General features: G+C 32.2%; 1 protein-coding gene across 5 annotated transcripts in view; it reads right to left on the minus strand.

Annotated features, from left to right (window-relative positions):
- Nucleotides 1-10,367: 10,367 nt before the first annotated feature.
- LOC127720274 (uncharacterized) overlaps nucleotides 10,368-16,255 on the minus strand; it is an 89,157-nt gene continuing 83,269 nt past the window's right edge. For all 5 annotated transcript variants that reach the window (XM_052226779.1, XM_052226777.1, XM_052226776.1 and 2 more), the window contains 2 exons: nucleotides 14,509-14,592; nucleotides 10,368-11,726 (listed from right to left, as the gene is read on the minus strand). In XM_052226779.1, the coding sequence (XP_052082739.1) occupies nucleotides 10,746-11,726; nucleotides 14,509-14,592 (1,065 nt within the window). In that variant the 3' untranslated portion in view covers nucleotides 10,368-10,745. The remainder of the gene's footprint in view (nucleotides 11,727-14,508; nucleotides 14,593-16,255) is intronic.

A 16,255-nucleotide genomic window follows, 5' to 3' on the forward strand; every position in this document is an offset into this window, starting at 1 on the left:
ACAGACTTCATAAGATTGTGTTACAATTCGTGGTATGGAATATTTATGATGGTCATTAATTAATAATTGTATTAACAGGAAATAATTCAATGGCCATCAAATATTAAAGTTGGAAAATTTATTGAATTGGACACGTTTAATAGCCATTACATACAATTAATGGCCATTACATGTTTACGCTTGAGACAAACAGGATGGAAATTCCTTTTTTCGGTCATCATATTATATGTGTTAGTAATTAATTGGCATTAAATTACCATTATTTATTTTTCATTACAAAAAATAATGGCCATGATATAAGAACAGGTTTTGGTAAAGTTATAATAATGGCTATTTAATGGCATCATAACTAGATTGACCTGATTTAATGGCAATTAATTAGGATTATAATGGTTTTTTTCAGAACCCATTAAAAATGTCATTACAAACTTTGACAGGACTTTTAATGGGTTTTTAGATTTTAACCGGATTTTAATGGGAATTTAATGGTTTGACGTTGCAGTAGTGATATAAGGAGTGGACTGACAATTTTTGCCATCTTGACAAAATTTTAAGATCTTGTTTCACTGATAAGTTTTGATGTTTAAAGTTTCTTTTATCTATATTAACTTTCAAGATAAAGATAAATAGCAGAAACCCATAAAAATTGGTAAAAATCGTTAGAAAATATATTGCAAATTACTATTATTAATTCAAATACATGTTGAAATAGATTTAAAGGAATTAGCTCATGTAAGGTGTCAATCCATGATTTCAAGCCAATTTCCCTCAGGCAAAGATACCTTATATTGATTTGGCTATTTTTTTGTAGGCACTTTTTGGTAATTAAAGCGCTTTACCTGTTTCAAATTTATATATTTTTGGCCTTCAAATATTTGGCTTTTGAACATTCTTGATAAAGGTAAATCCAGAAAAGAGCTGCAGATGCAAAACAATTTTAAATTATTCGATTCCTTTTTTCAGCTGTGTTTACTAGTACCTGGCATTTGTAGAACTTGTCTTGCTGATAATGTTTACAGTTTTGAGTTTCTCTCTTTCTATTACAATTTTCAGGATAATAGGCAAAACTAAACAAATTGGTACAAAATCTTCATCTAAGGGTAATAACTTCTATAAGGAATTGTCTGACAATTGTTGACCTAATGAACATTAAGTAAAATTTACATTTTACACATTTCGTTTCTGTCCTATAGTTGTTTTCAAGATGATGCAGACAAACTATTTTTATCACACTTTCTTTTATTAGCCATGTTTGTCATGTTGATCGGAAGATGGGATCGATGGGCACATTTCTTACACTAGATGATTAAAGCTAAAATTGGTTCAAATGAGGCTTGTAGCATCAGATGACAAGATTTTTGTAAGAATAAATTGTCAACGATGACAGACATGCAAGGATGACGGGTGCCAATTTTAGAGATTAACTTACTTAAACCTTTGGATCTGGTGATTTATTAAAAGAAGATATGGGGTTTCTATATCAATGAGAAAACACCCATAATATTTAAAAAATCAAGACATTTATAGGTCAACATGAGATAAGTATTTATATAAATTACCCAATGTCCAGAAGAGTTCTAGTTTTTCACAACAATATTAAGACATCTGTTTTATTTTCATTTGATGCTTCAAGTTATAATGCAAAATTTTACAGGTAGTGCTGTCCTAATCAATGTTTGAATTTTAGAGTTAAAGATAAAGGTTCTACTACAGGAATCACATAAACTCAACGATATCAATGAACCATTAAAAAGAGGTAATAGGTCAGATGAACGCTGACAGACAGAAATAAACACATTAGAATCAATAGAAACACCAAACATAGTTCATTAATTGCTTACAATATCTGAACACTTAGTTTAAACACAAAAAAACATGCAAATGATGTCAAGTTCAGATGAACATTTCCAGACTGAATTGTACACAATTATTCCATTATAGTTGACATTTTGCTAATAGTTTCTCAGAAATTGACAATACATGTACTACAGGAAAACTGAACTTTGACCATGAAAATGATGTTCAGTTCAGCTGAACCTTAGCCTGTCAGACAGAAATGTACACCTTGTAATCAAATCATATACAAAATTATTTAGTTGGCCTTTTGCTAAAAGTATCTTAGAAATGGAACAAACATGAAACTTAACTTTGACTAATAAACCAAGTAATAAGTTGAAGGTCAGATGAACACTTCCTTCCACACAGATATGTGCATGTATTTATCATTCTTAACAACAAAAATAGATAACCTATTGCTTACAATATCTTGGAATCAGGCCATCTCACAAAAACTAAAACAATGAACCATGAAAATAAGGTCTACGTCAGATGACCTCTGTTAGATGAACATGTACACCTTACAAACCTTTCATACACCATATATATTTGACCTATTGCTGATAGTACCTGATAAAAGGACAAAACAATGAAAACTTAATATTGACTAATGAACCATGAAAATAAGACGAAACCTTCCAAACCGACATGCACACCTTACAATCATTCCATACACCGAATATAGTTGAACCTTAGCATACAGAATCTGAAATACAGACTTGACTACCAAACCTTAATCTTGGTCAATGATCCATGAATTGGGGTTGAAGTCAGATGAACCCTTATCCTATACGCATAAAAAGTGAGTAATTCAATTTTTTTTAAGTCGTCGCTGAACTAAGGAAAAGAGGTCAAGGACAATGGACATATGACAGATGAAAACTTCGTAGCATTTAAGGCATTTGAATAAAAGGTACGAAGCATCCAAGTCCTATACCTTCTGAAATAAAAGGCTTACAAATCTTTATATGTTCATCACAAGCAAGTAAAAAAAATATACTTTTGTAGCAGTGGCTTAACCATGAAAATAATGCCTTGACATATGCCAGACAGAAACTTTGTAACATATGGCATCTGTAAACATGATATAAAATATCAAATTCTTCTACCTAATATACAAATAATTTATGCTATACATTATTGAACTCACCGACTGAATAAGGATTTCTCTACGTCCCACATTCTAAAATAAAACATTTCCAAATGTTCAGCGGTCCAAACAGTTTTGAACATATTTATTGAAATAAAAATTCCATTCTCTACCTCACCAACTACTGTAAAACTGTATCCACCTCGCTTTGTCTTATTAGTATTAACAGACAATACTCCTTTAATCTGTCTGGATTTCTCGATGTTAGCTCCTTCAGTACCAATGACTAGTCCCAACAAGTCCAATGAAACTTTGAACTTTTCTTTATAAATTCCTGGCTACGAAAAAAAAACAAAAACAAAAATATCAGATATCATAGATGCAATTAGGTGCACTTAGAATGTTTTTTTTTCTAAAGATTTATGTTTATGAGGTTTTTAAAAATCAACAGCCTACCTTGATATCCATCTTGATAAGTCTACTGTCAGAAGGTAATGGTTGACATTACTTATAATCATTAAAACCCCACAAGGTTTAAAACCGTCATAAAAATCAATATTCTATCAGTATTTGTTTTTTTTGTCTGATAAATAATTTATCACATATTAGTCAGATGTTTTCAAAACATGAAAATAAATGATTTATAATGAGGGAAACATATGGATCGCTATAATGTAGCAATCTTATCTATATGCATACATATTTGTTTACAGGAAACGAGTTGGAACATTAGGTTATTTTCATGAGGGTCTGGATGGAGAGAGGTCTTTATTTCTGTTTTCAATAATATTTATGCCATTTTTTTTGTATTTGTTTAATATTTGCTTGTTTTCTTTATTCTTTATATTTAAAGTACCCCAATATGTCCTTTTTTTATTTGTTTGCCCTGTTTTCTTTTTTTACATATTACTATTCCCTATCCTAGATATAAAACTCTATCCAGATCTTCAAATTTCTTCACTTCATCCACTACAATCTGAGATACTACAATCACCGACTGGCCAAATTGAAGATTCAATTTTTTTAAATTTTCAAATGAAATGTACCTAAAAACCAAAATAAATATACCCTCCTGATGCATACCTGATAGGAAGCCTCATCTGGCCAATCTACTTGTACTTCTGCATCTTTATATTCAATTTCCTTTTTTAAAATCACGATCTGAACACACTTCAGAGTTAACATCCAACAAAACAGGTCTACCCCCTTTAGTAGTTACTAAAGAAACAATGCAAAAACAAATTGCTTCATCAGAAATTGTGTTATATTCATTAACAACATTCTATATACCAGCAGGTATACAGTTTTCGTGATATTCAAAAGCAAATAATAAAGCCATTACAAGAAAAAAGTAAAATAACAAAAGTACCGAACTCCGACGAAAATTCAAAACGGAAACTCCCTAATAAAATGGCAAAATCAGCAGCTCAAACACATCAAACGGATTGGTAACAACTGTCATATTCCTGACTTGATACAGGTTTTTTCTTATGTAGAAAATGGTGGATTGAACCTGGTTTTATAGCTAGCTAAACCTCTCACTTGTATGACAGTCGCATAAAATTCCATGTTATTGACAACAATGTGTAGTGAGTCCTCACATTAACAAAATATCATGACAATGGTTCATCAAGTGTTTTATACCCATAGTGCATACACTGAATACTGCTCTTAACTCAGACACCTATTTAATTAGTTGTTACATGAGTCTCATGAATGCTTGGAGTTCAGTAAACCCTAAATTTATTGCTACATGTATGTATTTCTGTTGGAATTAGATCTGTAAGACATCTAATAGCAATATCAATTGCAAAAGCACACATGTATGTATTTCTGTTGTTGGATTTAGATCTGTAAGACATTTAATAGCAATATCAATTGCTAAAAGCACTTTTTCGTACCTGAAGTCAGGACTAAATGTTTATAATAAAACTTTCATGCCGTTAATTTGAGTGGTGCACAGGATTATACAATTTGCCTGACAGCTAGCTAGAGTGTTTCAGTAGGGTACAACACATAGGTCAAAAGGTTACAATAAAAATTTCACGTCACCAGGTCACCTTTAAGCATATATAACATTTAAATAAAATGTTTTGCACATTTTTACAGATCACGGGTTCTTTTTAATGAGACGTAGTTCCTAAGGTCGCCAGCCAAATTTACAAGCGTGCAGGTTTGATTGGATCATGTTGGAACAACAGCTAGCAGAATGGCCGAATGTATAGAAAAAGACCATGTTGAAAATAAAACCACATTTGATATTTTTGAACTTATCTCCCATTAAACATGATACAGTGCATTTTGACTTTTCATATTCCAGGATATTAATTGCCAGGTAATTAAGAGGAGATTATCATCAAAAATAACTTTTGTTTCTTCTCGTACACATCTGATGACTTTGATCCAATATAATAAAGTAAATACCTATAATAATCTGACGTATGAATATTGGTCCATAAAAAATGAAAACAACACTTTATCATGTTTATAAATTTCATGTGTTTGAAGCTTTTTTCTTAATTTATCTTCATCAGGAACTCTCAAAGTCGAATATTTGAAAGCAAAGGATGTCTAAGTGTAAAGCAAAATATTGTCCTCCAAGACAATATTTCATGACTATGTATCATGAAATATTGTCTTCATCTATGAAAAAATATCCAGAGAAGTACAAATTTCCATTGTAGAATTTTGTCTGTATATAGACAATATTTCACAGATGAATACTATAAAATTTTGTGCTGTTAAAGGTAGGTTATATTTGTGTTTATAGAGACAATATTTCATAGACAGATTGTCTTGAAAATTTTATCTCATGAGGTGGAGGTTATCAAAATATATCATGTTGGATAATGATATTTTATTTGACTGATAATAACAAATAAGCACAAATTAATCATTTCAGTTAAATTGTACTCCTGTACTTCCAAAACGCCGTCGCAAAAAGATTTGTCAATCTAGTACTTACGAATACTATTATTACATTCAATTTTGAACATAAATAAGTGATTGTCAGAAGATTACGTATATGTATACAGTATAATGTAGTACAATGTAAAATACGTTAGACAATTCTTTAATCTATAGTTAACCATTTATATATCGAAAGTATCTATGCAAATGAAACTAGCTTATGTTAAAATGAATATTAGTTTGAAATATAAAATACTTACTTTACAAAACAATTTCTGTTATAAAACTAAGAATGTGCATGCTGTGTGGTTGTGTACTATTTCTGATTTTGATATAATTTGATTAAGAAATATTTTCATAGACAGTATTTCACAGTGAAATATATATTGTCATGACAGAATTTCACAGTGAAATAATGTGATAATAGACAGTATTTCATAGTGAAATATTGTCATGGACAGTATTTCATAGTGAAATATGGTCACGGACAGAATTCCATAGTGACATATTGTCATGGACAGAATTTCATAGCCTGAAATATTGTCCATAAGGAGGTGACAAAATTTCATGGTCAAGGACACTATTTCATATTCAAAATTATGACAAAGTGTCCGCTGACAATATTTTATGTGAAATTTTGTCTGACGGACAATATTTCATGGAGGACAGTATTTTATGTTACATAACAACCAAAACTGTTGAAGATTTAGTTAAATGCCCAAATTAGGACTTCTAATAAAACAAAAGAAATTAATGTATAACCGCTAAAACATTCAGGGGAATTACTTATAATATTTAAGTTCAAAATTAATGCAAATGAGAGTTATTTACCTTTATTTCATGTCTAAAATCACCCAACTGAGTAGTCACACTTAGTGTACTAAAAGAAATGATTTTAGTTTGTGCTATGTACCTTTCCCCCAACAAAATCATACTATTCTAATAAATTATAAAACATGATATCTGCATGGATCTTAAAAATAAGTAAAAATCACTCGTGCAAGCTAATTAAGAACCAGCCTCAGGTCATTTTTGCTTAGAAATTAGTTCTTCAAGTAGTATTTATTCTGCTAACCTCAGGTATTTTCAACACCAGAATACACTAAAATTTTGACCAACAGAACACTTCTAAAATTTCTTCAATGCACAATCTGAAAGATGATTTATATTGAAGTTTTAGGAAAAATAAGGTACTCTTCTGGTTAGGAGAACTGCTAAAGTTGTATAAAGCAGCTAGTTTACTCAAAAATGTGCATTTAAAGCAAGAATGCTAATAACATGAATAAAGAAATTAAACATTATTCACTCTGGGTGTTATTATTGTAACCTAAACCATGACTCAACTATTTCTTCAACTTGACTATTTGTAAAAGGGTTAAAACTTTTGTATAATTGCCACTATATGTCCCGAGTGATTATAACTCAGAATTAAGAAATGCTTCTTAAACGAGTGATTAATCTTGATAAGTGACTTGCCTGATAATGAACACGAGGCTGTCAAGATGACAGCTTTAAACCAGGTTTTTATTAGATTTATAAGTGTCATTGTTACTGTGAGGAATAAAGGGCAATAACTTGTGAAAGGCAAAAGTGAAAATATGACCTCAAATACCAACATGATGAAATTTGAAAACTATTGATTTAAACTGTTTTTAGCTTCCCATGAGCACAGAAAGGACAAAAAATTCTTTTTTTCAATCAATCATAACTCTTTTAAAAATACAGTAGGGCCGCTCTCAGACTCAACAGTAGTGACATTCACTGATGGCTCTTGTCACGGTAACCCAGGACCATGTTGGGCGTGGCGGTAGTATATTCTGGGAATACATTGTAGCCAAGGTGTTAGCTTTAAGAGGCCAGTGGCTAGCAGATGTTCAATACTACTTGCTATCCTTATAGGTTTGGAGCACTGCATTACAACAATTAAGGACCAGTTCTCGGAGGTCAAAATCCTCTCAGATAGCCAGACTGCTGTAGGCATCTTGACTCTGAATTGGAAACCTTCAAACTACATTGACACAATAACAGACAGTACAGAAAGCATGGGGGCACTCTTGAGACACGGCATACTAACAACCCTATCTTTGATCCCAGGCCATGCTTATATAGCCTGGCACGAGATAGCGGACCGGTTAGGGAAAGATGCTGCAAAAGAGGCCTCATCACTAAATGACCAATTTAATGTCATAACAATGTTGGATGTTAGAAGTGCATTCACGATGTCTACAAAACTGAAATGGCAAGGTAGATGGACAATCAGTGAAACGGGGAGACAACTATACGATCTAGTACCTATTGTTGATCGGGTTGTACAACTTGACATACCTAACCCCAAAATAGGAAGAATATTGTCAGAATTAAGAGCAGGCTACAACAGGTTAAATAAATAAAGAAACCAAATAGGTCAATCCCTAATGCCATATTGTGAATGCGGTGAAGACGAAACAACAGAACACTAATTAATTTACTGCCCAAGATACCATTCGGAAATAGAAGACATTAAAAGACAACTGGAAATATTGAACATTCCAACCGACATACGAACAATACTGTCACCACCAAAGAGAGAAACCTACGAAAAACAGCTGAAATTGTAGGGGAATATATAAATAGATCAAGCGTTTTCAAGAACTGGCAAGCCCTGAATCCCGATCCTTTGCCGAGATAAATACTCTAAGTACCGTGGAAATTAGCGTGAGCAACGTAGTACCATAAGTGGAAATGATTAGTCGTAGAGACAAGTTGTGTCAATTTTGACCTTATGATCAGTATCTGGGACCCATTTTTAAAAGCTGATATTACTATCAAGTTTTATAGCAGAGACATTAAACTAATGTATTATATAATGTCTATGGGTTATAGTTAAAATCAGTTTCAGAATAAGAATGATAGATCTACAATATTTCATACACTTCCTCGCAATGTAGATATACAATGATTTTGCATATTTGTCTTTGTTTATTTTGTCTTTGTACTATGTAAACGTCAGCTGGTACTGAAATATCTCATACATTTTTTAAACTGTTTGCATACACTGCTTCTCCATCATTTGAATATGACAACTAGTTTTTCTAACTGCTGTGACTTTTTATTAATGAACTGAAAGTTAAGACAAAATGTACCGTCAAGATCATACCAGTACCGAATTCTGGCTTTTCGCCGGAACAACAAGAACTGAAACCCATTCGTAAGCTCAACAACCGAACCAGTGCAAGTGGAAGCAGAAAACGTATGATCAAGCAATAGACGTTTGCACTCATGGCAAGTGATGTTTTGTTTGGAATAAATAAAGTTAAGATATGAACTGTAAAAAAGAAACACATCTTCTTATTAATAAGAACTGTTAGCTAAGACTACACACACGCTTTCATCTGTATTCAACCATAACATGAAACAACTAGGTGTCCATGTAAGTATACTTAAAATTGTCACATCTAGATATTCGTTGTTCCGTGAAAATGTTGAAAACTATAAATCAAATATGTCATGCGGTAATCCTGTGCGATGCTCAAGGTGGCCTTGGACATCCTCACTGTAGACAATGTGTTTTTGGCATATTTTCTACGATTTTTGAATCAAGAACAGCAATGATGAACAAGAATGTACGAATTTTCATGTTAAGAACATCCACATTGGTAATTCAACAGTATCAAAAAAAAAGGGGTCCGACTTATCCGAAAAACGCCTATATACGGTACTTTATAACTCATCACTGGTGAGCTGCTGACCAAATATGAATTCATTCTGTTCAGTAGTTCATGAGAGAAGTGTGACAAACAATTTTAATTTCATTCCATATATAGGCAAATGGGAAGTACTTATAAGACATGTATCACATAAATACAAAAGCACACACATTACAACTCCTTTACAAAACTTTAATTTTGTCGAAATAGTTAGGATTTTCTTCCCCTGGAAATTTCGAACTTTTTGGTGTTCAATGCTTTTCCACTTCGTACTTTATTTGGCCCTTTTGTTTTTTTTTTTTTTTTATTCGAGCGTCACTGATGAGTCTTTTGAAGACAAAAAGTGCATCTAATGTTCAAAATTTAAAGCCTGGTTTCTACGATGAGGCAAGGATTTGTGTAACTATACAAATCATTGGATGAGGATATAATAGATAAAGACTTCAATGCATATGACGTGTTTTGATATGTTGAATGTTCCACTTTGATTTATCCTGGTATTTCTCCCTTTCTAGCATACCGTTTTTTAATAAATCTTTTAACACATGAGAAAAATAAATACAGGATAGATGTACACAAGATTAAAACTCCGTGAAATATGAGGAAGTAGCAAATGCATCAAAGGAACTGCTTTCAATTGCTGTTCTTCCTTTTCTCTCTTGCAATTGCTTGAAGGACTTAAATAAAGTATTCAACAACATAAAGCAAGCTCATGTTTCTACCTTGTGTCAACATAACTGGTACCCGTATTCATGTTAAATTCTCCTAAGCTGTTTCTGATATACACGACATTCCAGGAAATACCATAATTCAGACATTTTTTTTCTCAAATATTTATTAAAAACTTTAACAAATCAAAATGTCACCAATAACCAAAAAATGAAAGACTCTGTAACATACAAATCACATCATAATATGAACAACTTTAAAGCTTCAACTACTAAATGTAATGTATAGTTTTAACAATAATTTTCTCAATCACAGGTATTCATCAAAAACCATTCCATAACATAACACTATCATTACAAAAAAAAACTTTATAAAAATTTAAATTTATAAATTGTTTAAACTATAAATTATTTACAAGTTAAATTTGGTCACCAGATCAGGTTTTTTTTTTAACTGGTTTAAAATCTTCATCTTCAACATCTACAAGACAAAAATCAAATATATGAGCACAACTAAGCACTTAATGTAAACTAATTTTATTTAACAGTGTTATATTAACTACTTTTTTCCAAAGCCTCTGCACTATCCTCAACAGATGATAACTGGTTTTTAACATCTGAAGTGTTAGTCTCTATTATACCACCAACGGTATATGCAACCAAAGTTTCTGTATTATCACGAACTGCTGATAATTGGTTAGTTAGACTATTAGATAAACAATTACTTCTTGCCTTATTTTCACCCATTTTAAACTGCTCTAATTCTGTACTTATACTAGATTCTTCATCAGAATCCAACATTTCCCATGTGTCTCTTGTCTGTTGAGGCTCTTTCCACCATTGTTCATCCCTTCTGTTGCTTTTATTTTCTATGCATTTTTCGAAACAGATGTCTCCTTTCTCATTTGAAATCTCAGGAGAATCCAAGCTAACACAAGTTCCTCTGTCATCATCCCAGTCTGTCCAAGTACCAACCTTCAACACTCCATTTAAACCTTTATTTTTTATGGCTGCCTCAATATATTTACCAAGACAATTGTCCTGAAATCTTGCTTTTGTGAGGTTAATATGTCCATGATCTGTTTCAATAATGTAATTTCTCAATTTTGATTTTACCTTTTTCTCTTTAGAACAGTTATGTTGATCTTCACATTGTTTATAATTCTCCTTGAAGGAAGGATTGAAGAGAACTATTTCACCAATGAGCAGGTAAAAATCAATAGCAAGTTCTGGCTTCCTCATTTTACTTTGACCTTGATGCTGCATTTTAACATTACCTCTACTTAACTTATGAAGAGCACGCTGCTTTTGTTTTTGTTTTTCATCATAATCTATTCTCCTAAAAGTCTTGTTTTTGAGAAAAAACACTAAGCAATCCTCATCTGGAGTTTTTGAGCCAGTTGGTTTTTTACCTTGTTTTTGATGTCTTTGCACATTATACTTTCCTTTAAAAGAATTTTCTCCTCCGCCATTAGATGACAGTTTCTTTTTGTCTGCATTAAATTCATAACGTCTTCGAATTCTTTTGTTGATACACTAAAATTGCAAAGATATATATACTTGAACGCAAGCTTCAATAATGCCTTAAGTGTCTTCATACAAAAGCTACTAGTATTCTTGATGCATTATGCATGATACATAGAAAAAGCTTTAAAAGCAGATATTTAATGCAAACTTTGAGCTTGTTTCAAGAATATACAGTTTATTATGCAATGGTGCTTGATTGGTGTTTTCCCTATAGGCATTCATGACAGATGGAACACCAATATGAAGGGAGATAACTCATAGAGACTTGCTAGCATACTAATTTTCTGTTACCTGTAGCAAGTTTACATGTGATATTTCACAGGAATATTGTGTGTAAAAAAATCTACAGACTACTAGCAGTTACTGACATGCCAGCTCCAGACCTCAATTAAACTGATTGAATGATTATGTCTTCATCATATGAATTTCAGGCACAATCCCTCCTGTTAGGGGTTTAGTATTATACCGTCATAAAATATATGAGAAGAACATAACACGTGTCATGCCAACAACTGGTTTTAGAATAAATATGTTTAATTCCGATGCAAAGACCCTATAAGTGAATCAATATTAAAGCCAAAATATGCAATCTTTGATGACTTGACAACAGTATCGTAACTATATCCCTTCTTAATAAGTCTGTTTAAAGGTTTTGTTAGCTTTTGAGGTGAATACTGACATTGTTGTCCAGTTCAGTCTATTAATAGATGTAAGTCGCCTTAGCTTTTGAGGTGAATACTGACATTCTTGTGTATAATTTGGAGTTTAGTATGACGTCCATTATCACTGAACTAGTATACATATTTGTTTAGGAGCCAGCTGAAGGACACCTCCGGGTGCGAGAGTTTCTCGCTGCATTGAAGACCCGTTGGTGGCCTTCAGCTGTTGTCTGCTCTATGGTCGGGTTGTTGTCTCTTTGACACATTTCCCATTTCCATTTTCAATTTTATGGATGCTAAATAAACCATATTTCTTTTAATACCCTTGACCATTATTTTTAAACAATAGTGGCCTCAAAATCAAAAGGATTTTCTTCACATATTTAACATAAAGGTTGATATCCAATATATGAAATATTTGATTTAGAATCCGCAAATTAATTTTCAGCTTTAAATAACTAAAATACTGTTATTAGCAATGACCTTAACCTAAGACATAGTAACCTCAAAACTAATAGGGCTCTTCTCATTAAATGTGTCCATATATATGCAATACAGGTGGAAATCAAAGAAAAAATTCACATCAGTAAACCATTTATCTGCACCAATTTTGGTCCAATTTTAAACTTAGACATAGTGACTTCACAGTGAATCTTCTCTCATTATGTGTGACTAATATATGGCCAAGTAGCTATAGGTTGCATTCCCATATAAAGTATTTGATTAACTACCCAGAAACCACTTTCATGCATACATTTTTGTTTATCTTTGGTAACTATGATATTGACCTTTGACATGGTGACCTCTAAATCAATAATCACATACATGTATTTATTAAAAGATATAACCAAGAGATTAAAAAGATTTTGTCCTAATTTCAGATTAGCAATTGCTGCTGAATATTTGACTTTTCACCTTATGATTGACCTTAAAATCATCAGCATTTTTCTTCATCTCCTGGGGCATCGTAACACCAAATTTCAAAAATATTTAACAGAAAACATCCTGAAACTGAAATGTTGTCCAGTTCAGTCTATTAAAAGATGTAAGTCTCCTTAACTTTCAACATTTTGATTTCAATATTAATAAATTCTTTACACCCCCATAGACCAAATGGTGAAATGACATCATTGAACAATACTAAGACAGTTACTGTGATGTAATAGCATAAGCATAATGTGACAATGGAAATATATGGAAAAATGCACGAATTTAAAATTTGTCTTTGAAAAGTTAAGTAAAATTTGTTCATATTGGTTCAAAAGACAACTTTTTGAAACCAAGATCATGCCCAATTTAAGTCTAGATATCACAGGCACTTGTCTCAGAAAAAAAATTCCTATATACCTTAATGTTATATTTCAAAGGTATATAGGAACAAATGCCTGTGCTACCGATAGTTCATGTGACCTAAAATTGACCTATAACTTTCTGATCCCAAAATCAAATGATGTTTTCCTCATGCCATGTGCATTACCAAATCAAGTTTTGTAAAGATATAATTGTTTATGGCGTATAAGTTTTTGTATGAAAACTGAAATGTAAAGGACCTGACTCCTGTAGGAAGGCAATCACAATATTGTAAGCGATTTCCAACATGGTTGTAACTGGACTAAAAAGTAGATTAAACTTACTGTAATGGTCTTGCAGTGACCTATCATTTGGTCTTGGGTGGAGAGTTATCTCATTGGTAATCATACCACATCTTCTTATTTGTATATCAAACAAAGTTTTCCTTCTGTTAACATTTTGTGCATTACCTGTTATATATCCCAAAACAGCTGGTTAATAGGCTGTTTCAAATTTTTATTTTGAGAACACACAGAGCTGTATGTATAATCATTTATGTTAATGAACAAAACAACACATTATTTGAAAGTAATTTCAGGAATAACATATTGTGTAGGTTCAGCAGAAGGCACAAAACTACAATATGTTTTTGGAAAATTGTAAAAATCAGGTCTACGGCTCTGTTAACCAACATTTCAAAATACTTTTAATTTTATTTTTGAAAAAAGCACAATATAAGCTATACATTTTGAAAAATTTATAAAGAAATTCTATGGATTTAAATTTACACCCCCCCCCCCCCCCTTTTTGATACCTTAATAATTAAATATTTGTATTTCTACCTCAATCTCATCCAGTTTATTGTTCAGCATAAGAACAGCACGTTGAATTGCTTCTGGTGGACCTATTATATTAAATGTCACCACCTAAAATTAAATGATTAAGATTAAATACATATTGAATCAGTTTTAATGATTCAGTTAAAATTTATGAAGATGAGGATGAAATTTAAATGTTTATAGTCACGGTGAGACCATAATAGCCACTCAACTTCCTCCTGGCTTGTGTGATTTTCTGATATACTTTAGAACAGTAGTATTTCTAAAATCGTAATATAAACAGTAAAGAAGCAAAAGACAAAACCATAACCCTAACATAAAATATAAATAAACTGTTAACACAGAGATATGTCTCACTTTTTTGTACTTTTGATAATTCAAATGTTGAAATTAAAATAGCAATACTTTAACATGTAAGTTATGCAAATATTCAAAGTCAATGAACCATGACTGAAGGTACATGGCAAAACAATCTCCATGGAAATGTGATGTGCAAATGCTAATACAACTGCATACCAAATACATAATAGACTTATCATAAGTTGTTCCCTTTCAACAAACCTAAACACAACATTGACTTGTAAACTATGTAAAAGTTTCAAAGTCGATGAACCATGATGAGGGGGTGGGGCTATAGAATTTCCATGGAAACGAGACTTGCAAATGCCAATAAATTTGCATATCAAATATCATTGACTTAACATTAGCAGTTCATCTTAAACTGATGTAATCACAAACTAATACATGTAAACTAAGCAAACGTTTCAAAGTCAATAGACCATGACTGAGGGGGCGGGACCAAATATTCTCCATGGAAATGAGATGTGCTAATGCTTATACAATTGCATACCAATTAACATTGGCCTTCCACTAATGGTTCCCCTTGAACTGACCTAATCACAAACTAATACATGTAAACTAAGTAAAAGATTTAAAGTCAATAGACCATGAATGAGGGGGCAGAGCCAAATTATCTTCATGGAAATGAGATATGCCAATGCTTATACAACTGCATACCAAATATCATTGACTTACCACTAGTGGTTCCCCATAAACTGATATAATCACAAACTAATACATTGTTGATACCGCCGCCGCTATCGCTGCCTGCGACGCCGGAAACAGCATACCTTTGTCTTGCTTTTTGACTCCGTCAAGGCGAAACAAAAATGGGTAAAATTCAGAATTTCATCCAATACATCCAATAATGAAGGGACTGATAATTTTTAATATGCTGACCTATAATTTTGTAAATCTTGACTTGCTGATCATTACTGCCGTAAAACGGTCATTTTTCTTTTTTCTATTACAGTTTTTGCATAATATGAAAGCCGTGTGTAAAAATCATCATAAGGGCCATAACACATACAAGGAGTTAACTGGTAATTTTAGCAATATCAGTATCAGTATTTTTATCATTTTTGCTGTTTACAGTGTACAGGTCAAAAATGCAGAATAAAATCTGAAAACCCGTCAATTAGGGCCAATAACCCCAATATGCAGTCGACAGTTTTGTTGAATAAATGAGCAGTAGGTAAATCTCAACATTGGTACCATTCTGCCCTGTCAGATATTCACCCTATCAAGATAATAGACAAAAATTGCAGTTTACCTCTGTTCTATATTGTCAGCCATGTGTGTTGGCAGGCAAGACCTTTGGACCTTCTAGATACCCAAATGTCGATTGTTGCGAAGTTTGAATCTAATTGGGCAATAAAGCCAAGTTGGTACAGAGATAAAGAGTTTTGTA

Source organism: Mytilus californianus, unplaced genomic scaffold (genome assembly GCF_021869535.1).
Source record: "Mytilus californianus isolate M0D057914Y unplaced genomic scaffold, xbMytCali1.0.p SCAF_11, whole genome shotgun sequence".
Taxonomy (NCBI): domain Eukaryota; kingdom Metazoa; phylum Mollusca; class Bivalvia; order Mytilida; family Mytilidae; genus Mytilus; species Mytilus californianus.